Source organism: Lolium perenne, chromosome 6, assembly GCF_019359855.2.
Source record: "Lolium perenne isolate Kyuss_39 chromosome 6, Kyuss_2.0, whole genome shotgun sequence".
Taxonomy (NCBI): domain Eukaryota; kingdom Viridiplantae; phylum Streptophyta; class Magnoliopsida; order Poales; family Poaceae; genus Lolium; species Lolium perenne.
In genome coordinates, this window is record NC_067249.2 from 28,503,295 (window position 1) to 28,518,188 (window position 14,894).

At 41.6% G+C, this 14,894-nt stretch overlaps 2 protein-coding genes across 2 annotated transcripts; both read right to left on the reverse strand.

The window, feature by feature from the left end:
• Positions 1–2,516: 2,516 nt before the first annotated feature.
• On the reverse strand, positions 2,517–6,707 carry LOC127308475 (uncharacterized). The gene is made up of 6 exons (XM_051339302.2): positions 6,380–6,707; positions 5,535–5,657; positions 4,097–4,273; positions 3,939–4,020; positions 3,123–3,187; positions 2,517–3,016 (listed from the first exon to the last, which is right to left on the reverse strand). The coding sequence occupies exons 1-6, from the start codon at positions 6,674–6,676 to the stop codon at positions 2,714–2,716; spliced, it is 1,047 nt and encodes a 348-aa protein (XP_051195262.1). The 5' UTR covers positions 6,677–6,707; the 3' UTR covers positions 2,517–2,713.
• Positions 6,708–7,187: 480 nt separating this feature from the next.
• On the reverse strand, positions 7,188–13,968 carry LOC127308474 (uncharacterized). The gene is made up of 12 exons (XM_051339301.1): positions 13,721–13,968; positions 13,406–13,625; positions 12,913–13,113; positions 12,740–12,810; positions 12,504–12,660; positions 10,595–11,188; positions 9,686–10,066; positions 9,498–9,573; positions 9,332–9,395; positions 8,994–9,129; positions 7,651–7,764; positions 7,188–7,559 (listed from the first exon to the last, which is right to left on the reverse strand). The coding sequence occupies exons 1-12, from the start codon at positions 13,951–13,953 to the stop codon at positions 7,494–7,496; spliced, it is 2,313 nt and encodes a 770-aa protein (XP_051195261.1). The 5' UTR covers positions 13,954–13,968; the 3' UTR covers positions 7,188–7,493.
• Between the last annotated feature and the right edge of the window lie 926 nt (positions 13,969–14,894).

Genomic DNA, 14,894 nt, shown 5'->3' on the forward strand with positions numbered 1-14,894 from the left:
TTTGATCATGCGGCGGAGTTCAGATAATGGAACAACATACCTAACATTTAAGCTCTCCTAATTCATGTGTTTCTTAATTACTTTTAAATTAAGCGGTTATGTATGGTCATTAGCTATAGAGCAAAATTGCCCGAACAGCTAGCAACCATTTGGGTTGGAATGACAATTTCTTCTTTTGCTAATCGAATTTAAAAATGAAAGGGCTATCCAAAGATAGACAGGAAGTCAAGCAAGAATGGGCTGGCACGCGAGGGAGTAGTGATCTAGAGTGGAAATAGCAACGACGATCTAGAGTGGCAATGCCTGTTCAGGCATCAAAACGGCAACCCAAGTAGCAAGAGAACAGATAAGGTCGGATACTTGCAAGCAAGCCACGTTACGTGACCCACGTACGACTCCGTTCCCAAGACTCAAAGGTCCGTGTGCCTTTTAAACCGATCTCACCAACTGGCATGGATAGGGTTCTAAATTTGTGACACTAGTTTGAAATACTCCTACATTGTTTTGCAACTTTAGGCCTTCTTTGATAAGAGAAATCAGAGAAATAGGAGAACCAACCTGAGGTTGGGTGGTTAGGAAAGGTTGTTGTACCCTAGCCCACCAAAGTTTAAACCTTAAGTTTGATATATGTGTGTCTCATAAAAGGTGGAATGTTTATTCAGTAGGAGGCGACGTTCCCGTCGATAGTGAGACACCGGTGGTGACTTCGTCAATTTCAAGATTTAATCCGCATGCTCAGTCTTTCGGAGGCGCTCATAGAGGTAAGATGTGCGTATTATGTCTGCGTCGATTAAACCAGCCGGATAAAACTGACGCTGAGTATGAATAGAGAACAACTTATGTAGGTATTATTAACATACCACTTTTTAAGGAAGTATATTTAGAAGATGAAAGTACCACTAAAAATCAGAATTTATATTTGGTTTTTGTTCAAGAAAGTAAGTCTTACAAAAGATAAGCTCATAAAACGTAATTGGCATGGCAATAAAAAATGTTGTTTCTGTGATCATGAGGCGACCATTCAACATTTATTCATCACGTGTCCTCTGGCCAAAATAGTTTGGCGTATTGTGTATATGGTTTTCAATATTACATCCCCAACTAGTATCAATAATCTGTTTAGAAATTGGCTTAAGGATGTTAATAAGAATGATAAAGTACAAATACATGTAGGTGTTTGTGCTTTACTATGGGTTATTTGGAATGTGCGTAATGACTATATCTTTAACAATGCAAAATCTTCATCTTTTATGCAGGTTATTCCCATGGCTATACATTGAATCCGTATGTGGTCCTACCTACAGCTAAAGCTAATGGAGAAACGAGTGGATTTGGATACTAGGTGCAATCGACTAGAGAGGGTTCCGCGGGATATGTACAGCCAGTGCAGCTAGCGTTTTGATTTCCGCCTAGCATATTAGTGCCTATGCATCTCTTATCAAGATGGTTACTATATGTATCAATCTTGTGCGACCCATAATGAATCTTTTGTAAAACTAAGTACGCTACTCTAATAATGAAATAAAAATTACATGCATCAATCGATGCAGAGGCTGGGGCTTATGCCTCCATTTCGAAAAAAGATGAGTACACACGAGCTCACTTGTTCCGCCGCGGCAATGCAGGAAGTAGGCTGTTTGATACTGCTAGTACTTGTGAATGGATAATTGATTATTGGCAAATAGCAACTAAAGAAAGAAAAAGGTGCTACACGGCTCCATGGGAGAAAATTCTTCTTTTGCTACAAGGATTAAAAAACAAGGGGCAATCTAAAGGTGGGTAGGAAATCAAGCATGAACGGGTTGGTTTAGGGGCCTACATAGGTTGGAAATAGCAACGACGATCCTTAAACTGGCAACGACCGTTCAAGCACCAAAACGGCAACCCAGGTAGAGTACTTCAGTTAGCAGCTAAGAGAACAGATAAGATAAGGTCAGATATTTTCAGGCAAGCCACGTGCAGTTCCGTTCCAAAGACTAAACTAATGATGATACGTAGTACTCTACCCTCATGGATCGAGTTATAAATTTGTAGTATTACTAATTTCTAGTAATTTACTGTTTTGCCACTTTAGCAGTCAGTCCAGAGTATATTGACAATAAAGTGCACTGACATCACAGGTTGCCAACCCTAGCAACGCCACTTTATTACCATGCGTGGTAGGATGAAAAATGAAAAGTTTAGGTGAAATCAGTACCCTTTTCTTCAAATTTTACAGTGAAGTAACTTGCTTTTTACAAGAAAAAAGTAATCAACACCGCACGGCATACGTAGTAAGAAACACAAACGTAGAAAACATAGGTGAAGCAGATTTTTTTCTCAATAATAATACTAGTAATCTATTAGAAACTGCATGATGAACTTTAACAGAATAGGAAACTGCACACTCAAAAGAAACAAGGGAAAGTGCACAGCTCATGACACACAAAAATGGGGACTGACTCCATACAAGCATTCACATACATTGACTGGTTAGAGATTCAAGCTGCATAAGAGGTGAATTATGCACCGTGTGGTGGGCAAGTAAACTTGAAATCTTATCTTAGGAACATTCTCAGGAACAGGAAACGATACACAGAACAAACCACATCGACGTGCTTATCAATCAAGGCCCAACTCAGGGGGCTCCTAGTTCAGCTCCATGAAATACATCTACTGTCAATTTTACATGTATTATCTACACATGAGCTCAGTACCTGTGTTTGTATGCTGCCTAGTTTGAAACCGATATCTTTATAAAGACCACGACGTGCAGTGCCAAGATATAGAGAACAAAAGCAGACCTAAGAAACATCAACCTTTTCTGACCTTCCGTTCTAACGCCACCGGATTGGCTGGGTCTGCGGACACCTTTGGCGCCAGAATCTTCATCGCCGCTCAAAAGCCCCCCGCTGAACCGATTCCGTGGTGCGCCTGCTTCACTGGAGGTGCTGTGGAGATTTCTATGTATACTGTTCAACCTTTCCAGATCCTTTTCTTTGGTGTGTATATCAGTGATGAGCCTTTCAGCTTGAGCCTGGAAATTGGCAAACCAATAGTAAGTTTTTAGGATATTAGGAGAGAAGTAGTTTTGAGAAAATACCAATAAAATGCAGTTGGTAGACTGAAGAAATTGAACTCACTTGTTTAGTTGTCAACTGTTCAATGAGGCTATGTAGTTGTTTCTCAAGTGTCTTCTCCCTCTGGGCTGCACATGTGAGAGAGGACAACCGAGTTAAACCACACGAAGCAACATCAAACATATATATTTGCTGTGTCTAACTGAGCATTATTACTTCTTAAGAAGAAAAGAGAACAACTTAACTACTTGTCCTTGCCTCCTTGGCACTACATCCTACGAGGAGATACAACCGGTATTACTATTAGTTTGTAACAAAAGTTTGTTCAGGTTTTTATGTCAAGGTTCAAAGAAAGGTGTTCTTGGATGTTTGAAACAAAGTGACAAAACTCCCAGCCATTTTATTTGCACAAATGGATTACCTACCATTGCCACTGAACAAGGCACTAACGGGTACGGGTAACATCATCCTTTAAGCGTTATGGATTCAGATCCATGGACCTTGGCACACAGCTTAGCTGGTTTGCCACCTCACAAAGAACAATGCCACACAAAAAAAAAACTAGTCCAACAAAAAATAAACGATATCCAAATCCCAAAAGTGAACAACTCGATAGTACATACATGCATGAGACAAAACATTAAAACTATCTTTGTTGACCACAATGGGTGCTTTTGTAGGTATATATGTAGCTTTAGCCGTGTTGCTTTTTCTTTATCAAAAAGCACTAAACACTTGTTTGGTTTACTAAGATTTACATTGTTTCAGAAAACTGCAAGGTAACAGTTTCACCAATCCATGTTATCCATACTTCTGTAACTAGGATGAAGAGAACACAGCTAGTGAATAAAAAGGTCAATACTCATCAGGAAAAGGTACCAGGACTGGGAGTTTTCAAAGACTCTTCTTCAACCAAAGACCATACTTTGTCCAATCTTTGCACCTTGTCTTCCAATAGTTTCTGTGTAAGTGAAAATAGTCATCAGCAACTGAATATCCTGTTTTAGATCCACAAAAGATACTATGAAATGCCATACCAACTCTCCCTTCTTCTCTTCCAAGTCCATTGACTTGAGATTAATCAATGATTCAGCATCTAGCAGAGCATTTCCAGTAGCTTCAGAAGCTGTTGATGCTTCATGTTGAGTAGCCTCTTGCTCCTTGATAGCATTGTCAACCTTTGCCTTTAAATCCAGCTCTGCAATTTCCATTTCCTACAAACATCATATTCTATTAAGGTTTTTATCGGTGAAACAGGAAAGATGTGTTAAAAAAGACACATTATTTGGGGAGTTTTCTTAATTCCTAACTCTTGAGGTCTAGGACCCGGTAAAAGCCAGCTTGAGCTAAGGAGCTGCAGGTTCAAGCATAACCATGGGTGATGATTCCTATAAAATTAACACTATATTCCCTGCCCGCGAGGTTATGGCTTCAGCTAACTAGTTCTTTCATATATTGATTATCTGTCCTCATCACCTTGCATATCTTAGGGAGTAGCTATATCCACGGTGGATAAATATTTGTTAGAAGTATAAAATATGGGGGAAAAATGTGCATAATCTGCTAAGTAGCATCTTGTGTCTCGGGTACTGTAGCACTGCTTCATGTAGGCCATGTTGGAACATTATTGGTTGGGAATTAGATTCATGGATAATTAATTTGAGTTTCTACAAATAGAATTTGAGACTTCGACTTAGTTTGTATTGCTGAAGATGAGTTCTAGAAAGACTGAATTGCTGAAGGTAAGTCAAAGTCTTGAAGGCAAGTCAGAGACAGTCCTATAAAACGGATGTGCATTGTAATTACGAGATCAAGCAAGGAAACTTAAGCAAGCCTCCCATCTGAAGTTCAAAAACAAAAGCTATGGTCTCTTCTTTCTCCTACAGTACTTTGTTTTCAGCTCAATAGTTACCATGGCTGAATCGTGGATTCGTGGTTCACAAAAAGCACATAATAACAAATATACTCCCTCCGTCCCACGAAACATGTCGAAGGTTTAGTAAAATTTGGATGTATCTAGACACTAAATAGTAATAGATACATTCAAATTTTGACAAATCTTCGACATGTTTCCTGAGACAGAGGGAGTAACAGATTTATAGGCCCCATGGTTTTCACTTTTCAAGAGGGGAAGATGCTCTTGTTTCGGACAGGCCTTCTACCTTTCTTAATCTAAGAAAGGCATAATTTACAGTTATATATAGGACAGCTCTTGACTTAAGCAGTACAGAAATGTCACTCAGTGATTCACAAGTCAGACCCAAACTGGAATTCTCAATCATAATCTAACAAAATCCTACATGTTAAGATGGAAATCCAAAACTAGTCTATTTCTTAAGATATAACTGCCACCTGATTTGATGCTACCATATGGGGGTCTTTGGGCCATAGTACTGATGAAGGAAAGTATGTGGGGATAAGCGAGAGAAAATGACGGAAGGGCGACACAAGTACTTAAGTAGCACAACAATGCACCTTCAAATTACTCTGAAGCAGACTGGCCTCCATCTGCTTTTCCTGAATTTTCTGTCGACAATCTGATATAGCCTTCTCGTAGGCAGTATTTTCTTCTTGAATTCTTATCTCTCTTTCCAGTGCCTACAGAAAGTTTACAGGTCGCATTAGAGACATTGAATGCAAATCTCTTAATTATAATGGGCACTTTTGAACAGTACAAAAGCCATCACATATGTTCCAGTGTGAGTAGTAAATCTTGCTGATCATAGATTCCCAAAGTGATAAGAACAACTGCAATTGTTAAGTTAACTACTAGTAAAAACTATAGAAAAAAAAATGAGCCAGTTATTCACCATGAAGCTGAAAATGAGCACAAATGTAACTATCGCTTTGTCATATCCTCTTCCTATTCAAAATGGGAGTAACAGATACAGATATAAATATAAGTTTTGCACACCCAGGAGCCGAATTGAGTTTCTGCTTGCTGATCAAGTACTCAAATGGGTAGTACTAAGATGTAAATATACAGCTTAGACTTATCCTCTCCCATGCATAACGGAATTAACAGCTATCTCATTGTCATCACCAGGCCCATTTTGTAACTATCAAGTACAAAATGAGCACATGTGTAAACAGAGCATTGCGTTCTCTTCTATTCATAGTGGAATTTGCAGCTTTACAGATGTTCATATACGGGTTGCAGGTGTTAATCAAGTACTCAAACGGTTGTACTACGGTAAATTACTCTCCGGCCGAAGGTTAATCCAATGAAATCCATTGACTAATGCACTATTGGATCTGCACGAACGCTGAGAACTGGAGTAAGAAAGAAGGAAGAGCCACGCGGTGTTGGTTGCGTTCACCTGCTCCTTGGTGGAGGAGTGGGCGTTGAGCTGGAGCGCGAGGGCGGCGGAGGAGGCGAGGGAGTGCGCGTGCAGGTGCGGCAGCCGCTGAGCGACGTGCGGCGGCGGCACTCGGGCGCGCAGATCCTGGATCGCGCGCCGCAGCGACGACGCCCGCGCGTCCAGGTCGGCGGCGCGGAGCCGCTGCTCCGGGGTCATGGCCGCGGCGCGCTCGCTTTCAGCGGCGGCGGCGGCCTCGTCATCGCTGTCTCCGGCGCCGCCGACCACGTCGGCCGCCCACGCCAAGATCCCCGCCATGGCTTCGATGCTCCTCTGTTCTGTTCGCGGGGGAGGGGGGATTTTGACGACCCGAAAACGAATGGATCTGTGTCTACTGAAAATGAATTCATTTATTTATATGCATTTTTTTCACTTCGCGAAACTTCTCCCTCCGACTTACAAGAAATTGGACATTAATTAACACACAACATTTATCCTTTTTTTACATAGTATTCATTCATTAACTCAATTAAATTGCAGAGTGTAAAGGAGGGGCTTTCAAGCATACAAAGTGAAGGCGCTTTCAAGCTATTCAAATACTCTGGTTTAAAATTTTGGAGACACTCTTAGTCAAAATCTCTGACAAATCAAGTTCATCTAGTCTATACATGAAGCAAATCAAAGATAGTTTCACACAAAAACTGCAAAACCCAAACCAAATTCATAAAAAGGAAAATGAGGCAAACATAACTTTCCATAGCAAAGTCACGATAGGTTCCAAAGCAAGTCACAAATCACACTTCTTGTATGCAAAATCAATCAACACTAATTTTCAAAGTGGATACCTCGGTTTGTCGATTTCAACAGCAAAAGTAAGCAGAATAGCACATTCTTGGCCTCAAACCAATACATCATCACGGCCAAAACGCCCCTTTTATATATGAGAGAATACATTCTTTCACACATTCCCAAATTTGGATAAGCCACAACACAAACATTTTGTAAGCATTGTGAGCTTCAAAGAATTGTAAAAACTCTAAAACTGTTTGGCATCCAAAGCGTCGGCGATCTTTCCCACCAGGATCACGCCTTTCACCATCCTCAGTGCTCGCCATCTCCAGATGGGCAGAATGGATTACTCGGTCCATGTAGTGCCTAACATCTTTGCCATAAAACTGTAACGGTCTGCGGCTTCATCAATCTGAAATTGAAAGCAGGGTATGCAATAAATAAGCGAGTAAGTGGGGGACTAAGACGCAACTCTAGGACTTGTAGTAGGTGTTTGCACAAACCATTTTTTTGGTTGGCCTGCCAGGTCCATGCCCTGACTTGCGGTCAATGCGACCGATTATTGGGTTGGTCTGTGGACTGTCCTCAGTGCTAGTGCACAAGACATACTGCAGTGTCTGTGAATAAACAAGTAAAGAAAATGGTGTAAGAACATAGAAGTCACGAAAACAAGCAGCTAATCATCATACAATGCTTAGATAACCAAGATATTTGATGCTCCCTCTGTTCCATATTAGTTGCTGACTTGGATGTAACTAGACATATTTTGTATATACAATTATAGATACATCCGAATCTGCGACAACTAATATGGAACGGAGGGAGTAACATCCAAGTGAAGCATACAGTTTAAGGTTTGAAATTACAAAAACTTGGTCAGGGTCGGATCATAGTTTCAGTAACGGCAGCACCTGTATATGGCCTGACAGTCTAGTTCCATTCAACAGCACACCTAATTTATCACCGACACAAGTGCACACAAGTGACAAAGAAAAACCACAACAGATTGTCTTTATTTCAACTGGAAATTATTCTCGTTAAACTGCTAAACAACCATACAATCAAAAGGAGAACCAGTTTACAGAAAGAGAACCAGGAAAAGTTGATACTTCATTAAAAAGAGCCAGCCTTGTCATTCAAATGGAAACATATCTTCCAGATACTTATCAAAATACAGATTAATTAAGAAAATCTATACAAACTATATACAGTTCATCAAAACATAAAGTTGATAACTTATTCAGAAACCTCTGTGATGCTCATGTGAATGACAAGTTGGTCACTGGAAGGCTGAAAATGTCCTATAAAACTTAAAAGTTCCACTTGTATCTTAGTGTGTCTTACTGGCTAGCACCATGAGGAGGCGGGTTGGCCAGCCAAGTTTGAGCCTCACTTCTATCTTAATTAATTTTGGTGCCTACTACCAACTCATTCTTTTTTATAAGAATAAAGTTTCACTTTTGCATTCATTAAGACATGGTTTTACAATATGAAATAAGAGAGATCTCTGATGACAGCTATTTTTGGCTTTTCATCATGTGGTTATGTTTACCCTAGTGAATGCAGGTACTTGAATAATGAACAACAATGTACAGAATAAAAATCAAGAAATAACCATAACTGCACTCGATCACAAATAAGAAAAGTGACGAATCAAAAATGTAAATACAATATTGTCCACGTTTATGGAATATATGTTACACTACATCATATCTAACATATTTATTCCATCAATTTTCATAGTGAATATAGAATGCTAAGTGGTAACAGAACACTAATTCCAGCCGAGGATTGCATGTTTCCATTAGAATGAAAAGGAGAAATGGGATACAGAAATTTAACTTACTGCCAACAACTTCAATGAGTGCAATGGAACAACACGGTCATCATGATCACCTGTCAACAACATGGTCGCTGGATACTGAGAATTATCAACAAAGCTTTGCTCCCAAGGTCTCCTCACGTTATGAAGGGGGGAATATCTAGTACATGTCCATCAATACAACACAAAAGTAAGCAAAAAGGTATCGAGAACAATTTATTAGAGAAAATCCTGAAATGACGAAACTGATATGAATTGCAACGAAGGAAGATCAACCACCAAATTCTATGTGGCCCCACAACCTACACAGTAATGGCTATTTGATGTCTAAACAAATCTGGAAATAACAGAATCTCTCATACTTGATAAGCCAGCCGAATTCGTCTTCCTTATCTGAACACCCATAATCTGTAGTCCAGGCATGACCTACAGAAAATATAGAAAACATCAAACATCTACTGATAATCTATATAAATATAGAAGTAAAGCACAGGTAATCGGCAAACACACAAAAAAACAAGAACATACCAATGGTGAACTTGTGAAACCTAAGCATATCCATGACACCAACATTTGCAAGGGCACAACCAAATAGATCAGGCCGCTGCAACATAGTACATGTTAAAATATGCATGTCAAATACCGTACTGATATTACTACAAGATAAGCTTGAACAGTTAATGTAGCTTTGTAATAAAATGAGGATTTACTCTAACCTGATTAATGCAAGCAGCAACAAGAAGACCACCATTGCTTCCACCTTCAATACATATTTTCTTCTTACTTGTGTAACCCGCAGAAATGAGTTGTTCGGCACAAGCAATGAAGTCGTCAAAACAATTTTGTTTCTTTGCAAGCGCTCCAGCTTTGTGCCACTCCTCCCCATATTCTCCACCACCCCGGATGTTTGCAATGCAGACAATAGAGCCCAAGTTCTTGCATAGAACAAGACGACTAACACTGAAAGAAGGGGTAATGCTTATGTTGAATCCACCATAACCATATAGCAAAGTTGGATGTGATCCATCAAGTTCGATATCCTTCTTCGACATTATGAACATGGGAATCTTGGTTCCATCCTTACTGGGGACAAAAATCTGAAAAATTCAATATAGTTAGCAAAACTAAAACAGTAATGTGAATAACTAAAGAACATGCATATAGGAAGCAGTACTATTTCAAGACATGCCAAAGAAGAGGCTACGAGCTTAAAACTAATTAGAAGACAGGTCTCTAACAAAAATTAGATTAAAAACCAGTTTTGCCAGATAACCAGAATCAGCAACGTTAGCCAAAGTCAGGATCAGTACAAAACTCCAATCAGTTTGGCATATCAATACTTTTAAATCAAGAAGACAAAACTTGCGAAAATAACCAATTCTACTCTTAGAAATATTAGAAAGGAAATCCCACTTCCAAATTATCTCCCTGCACCAATTGCGGGTTTTGAGTTGGTACTTTAAGAATGGGTAAATTTGTTAAAACTCCAAAATATATATCCTCACTTTTTTTGTGCTAAACTGATACATGAACAAACGTGTAATCACCATTTACTTAGATCGGTAGTCTCTGTTAGCCATTCTTCACATATTAAATGTTAATAAATTAGAGCATGCATGGTATACCTGCTTAACTTCAAAGCCTGTGCGATCAAACCCAGGAACTGAAATTTCTCGAAACACCTTCATTTCAGGGACTGTAGATGTTAAGTTACACCTGTAAGTAATACCTGGAGAAAGAAAACTCGTGAAGCCAATAAAAACTTCCTTGTCTTCCCGTCTACAAGAGACCTCTGAAACAGAACCAATCTCTAGAGGCAACTGATGAAGCAAATTTCCAGTTATAAGGTCTCTTATCTGCAGAGTATGCTTAACATCTGACATGTAACACACCACCAACTGGTTTCCGTTAACCGCATCAACTGATTCAAGCACGTCTCTTTCATGCTCAGAGATAACATCAGTCCACACTTCTGGATTTTTTATATTTACCCTTACCAGCTTATTCTTCGGAGCATTTTTATTGGTCACGAAGGTAAATTCATCACCATCATTTGCCACAACTTGATACTGAGCATCAAAGTTGTCTATAAGCTTGACAAATGGAAGCATTTGTTTTGTCTCTTTGAAGCCCTCTATGCCTTGAGGGAGTGAAGAAATTTCACAGTAGTATAGCTTGTTGACGGGATCACAACCATCGTAGGTACCCAGTATGATGTACTGCCAACAAAACATAAAGTTAAGACAACTATACTTTTGTAGGAAATATATTGCTTACAATGCATTGCACTAATTAAATATTTGAAGATAAGTCCATATTATTCCGAAAATGGTTTTAGGCAATGTATAAATTTGCAATTCTAGTCATTTTCTAATACTCCCTCCGCGTTTAATTTTAGATAACATCCGAATTTAGATAAATCTGTGACATCCTTTTCAGGACGGAGGGAGTATCATATTTACATTTGGGTGCTGCCCAAATGTGATTAAACTAGGATGGAAATGAAAACCCTTTTTTCATTTTAGACACGGCTATGTTCCTGTCACCACTCATTAGGAGGCTGCCAAGAGGAGGAGCTGGCAGGCACAATTAGATAAGACTTGTTGGTTGACTTGTGCAGTCAAATATCTTTCGATTAGCTTGTACAGTTGTTGGTTATATATTGGTTTATATGGTAGTTGATCTGGTTCTCGTTATTTATAACTCCCATATATGTGTTGTACTTGTAAACGACCTTTGAAGTTACACAGAAAATAATAGATGGGCCAAGGAAATCAAGATCTTAATCTTCGATCAACTCGAAGCATTGAACCAATAGGATAGATAATCAGACCCAATTGCAGAACTTCAACTACTACATACTGTACCAAATAGTTCTCTCTCTTGTGTTTCTTTCAATGCTTATGTTGTTATTTGTAGTTTCACCTCATTATAATACTCCCTCCGTTTACTATCGTAAGACCTTTTAGATATTTCAATATGGACTAGATACGAACCGAAATAAGTGAACCTACACACTAAAACGCATCTACATACATGCATTTTCGAAAATATCTAAAAGGTCTTATAGTAGTGAACAGAGGAAGTAATAATCACCTATCCTATTTCCATAAACAGTTGGCTATGTAATTGCACCATATTTGTTGTACATAATTTAGTACTCCCTCTTATCCATAATAAGTGTCGTGGTTTTGAGCTTTCAACTAAAACCAGGACACTTATTATGGATCGGAGGGAGTACTATTTTAACTTATACATTCAAACTTCAAAGATATTATAATAAAAAGTGCAACTAAAGATACATGTCATTTGTGCAAATAATAGTAATATACCAATGAACAAAAAGTGAAACTTTACAACTAAAAGGGCATATGGTATCGGATTACTTAATTAGTTATTAATAAAATTGTTGAAGTCATAAAAAACTGAGGACTCAAATGCAGATTTTTACAACCATGATGTAGACACATCGAAAAGAAGAATGAAGAACCAATTGGGCTTGAAGAGGGAGAAAGGGGTGGAGGGGCGAGGTACCTTTCCATCTTCAGTGACCGACGCACCAAAGGAATATTTGGGGTTTTCAGGATCTTTCCAGCATAGTATGTCCTCTGACTGATCAGATCCCATGACATGGTAATATATCTGTTGATTAAGATTGATATTTGTCTCGGTTCCAGCATCCAGACCCACTCTAACAAAAGGAATGACACGAAATAAGCAGGTGGGCCTCACTATATTATTAAAACAAGTTAAAAAGTTTGTATACCTACCCGGGCGCAGGATATCGGCCATAGAAAAAGCCTTTCCCATCGTGAGTCCAGCTAATAGATGAGAACTTGACCTGCACGGATCGATAGGCACATGCAGGATTTTATTATAAGAACCAACAACAGGTAAGCACTAAGCAGCACTGTTTATCAGCACTTGACCTGCTACTACTTACCCATGACAATTTGTCAGACGTAGGCTGCCTGTCTGCGATGCGCATAACACGAATAGTGACCCAATCGCTGCCGCTTTCGCTTAGCCCGTAAGCGAAGTACTTGCCATCCTTGCTGATAGAGTATGTGGAAAGAGCAACAGTCCCATCCGTGCTTAGAGCATTTGGATCCAAGAGAACTTGTGCCTCTGCGTCCAAACCATCCTGCATTTGCCACCGCAAAGCACATGCCAGTCAGTCAACCTACTGTATCAGCTCAACAAGAGCGCATACAGTCGCAGCACAATTTGAACAGAAACAACATGTGTAGAACTAATAAAACCAGATGGATGAGTCAACAATGAAAGTTAGATAATTAATATGTGGCCATATTTTTCCACTAGGAAGTACAGCATGAATCAAAAACATCCCATCAACAACCAAGAGCATGATAGTGACAGGAAATAGGAGTTGTAGAAGCAAGCTGGATTTGGGGTGGCGAGCGAGCGAGCGGTACCTGCACGTAGAGGACGCTCTGTGGCTGGAGTCCCGAGTTGTGGAAGTGGAAGTACTTGTCGCCGCGGCGGAACGGGGCGCCGTGGCGCGGGTGGTCGAAGAGGCGGGTGACCTCGCGGCGCAGGCCCTCCCTGTCGCCGCACCCGGCGAGCACGGACTCGGCGAGGTCCGCCTGCTTCTCCACGAACTCCTTGGTCTCCTCCGAGTCCGGGTCCTCCAGCCTGCGAGGCGAGCCCCACACACCACGGTTAGGCAGGCGACCAAGCCTCGAAGCCTGGAGTCGAGGCTCAGGGTGATCGATTCTACTACTACTTACCAGCGGTAGGGGTCGGGGATCTGGGCGCCGTGGTAGGTGTCGACCACCGAGTCGTCGCGGCGGGCGGGCGGGTAGGGGAGGCGGACGGCGTCGCCGGCGACGGAGCCCATGGCGGCGGCGGCGCGCGTGAGGGTGCGGCGGCGAGGGGGCGGGAGGGCGGAGGGTTTCGGAGGTGGGCGGCGTGGGGTGAGCGCGCGGCGGAGGTGGGGGATGGATTTATGTAGGAGAAGCATGCTGCTGGCTGGGTGGTTGGGCCGACTCCGGCGTGGTTAGCGAGGGAGGTTTGAGTCGATGACTGGTGGGCCATGTGGGAGTCGCGGGAGGTCATTGTTTGACTCAAAGAGAGTCAGAGTTGTACATCAACTCGAATCCAAACACAGAACTCTACTCGCAAAAGCTAGATAGATACACATAGGGATATCACTCAAAAACAACATGATTAGAGCATCTCCAGACGCGTCCCCCAAAGCGTCCCCCAAACCGCGCCGGATTGAACGTTTGGGGGACGTGTTTTGTTCGTGCCGTCTTTGGGGGACGTCGCTCCCCAGCCGCGTCCCCCAAACGCCTCCCCAAACATTTAAAATACTTTCTTTTGGCTTTTTTATTTCAATTTCCACAAACTAATACATAATTTGGAGCGTGGTTTACACGAAAACATAATTGGGAACGTGGTTTTCCGCAAACTAATACATAGTTTGAACCGTCGTGAACCGTCGTGGACACGAAGACGACGGCGTGGGAGGCGACGGCGAGCGTTCAGCTATGCCGCGGCCACGACCACGACCACGACCACGGCCGCGGCCGCGAGGTCGGCCTCCGCCTCTACCAGACATAGCGTCGAGTCTTGTTGAGAGATGGTGGCGGCTAGGGTTTGGGAGAGAGGCGCTAGGGTTTGTGTGTGAGAGGGACGATGAGAGGCGCCCCTTTTTATAGGCCGGAGGGAGGCGGAGGAGCGGTGGCGCTCATTAACGCCGGCACGCAGAGCTAGGCGCGACGGGACGCGTCGTTGCGCCCTCTGCGGGAACTGCACCGTCGCTGCGCGCCAATAACTTCCGTCGCGAGGTAGGCGACGGTTAGGTTTAAATTAATTGTGCCGCTGACGGGTCGGTCCCGCCACTCCCCGCCTCGCTTTTCGTTGTGTCCGGCGTCCCCGGTGTGTCCCCTGTGGGACGGG

Coding starts and splice junctions, on each gene's coding strand:
- LOC127308475 (XM_051339302.2), bottom strand. CDS start 6,676: ATGGCGGGGATCTTGGCGTGGGCGGCCGACGTGGTCGGCGGCGCCGGA. Junction 5,658..6,379: donor ACTCCTCCACCAAGGAGCAG/GTGAACGCAACC, acceptor AACTTTCTGTAG/GCACTGGAAAGAGAGATAAG. Junction 4,274..5,534: donor TGCTTCAGAGTAATTTGAAG/GTGCATTGTTGT, acceptor TGATGTTTGTAG/GAAATGGAAATTGCAGAGCT.
- LOC127308474 (XM_051339301.1), bottom strand. CDS start 13,953: ATGCTTCTCCTACATAAATCCATCCCCCACCTCCGCCGCGCGCTCACC. Junction 12,661..12,739: donor GGCCGATATCCTGCGCCCGG/GTAGGTATACAA, acceptor TCCTTTTGTTAG/AGTGGGTCTGGATGCTGGAA. Junction 7,765..8,993: donor ACTCATTGAAGTTGTTGGCA/GTAAGTTAAATT, acceptor GTTTATTCACAG/ACACTGCAGTATGTCTTGTG.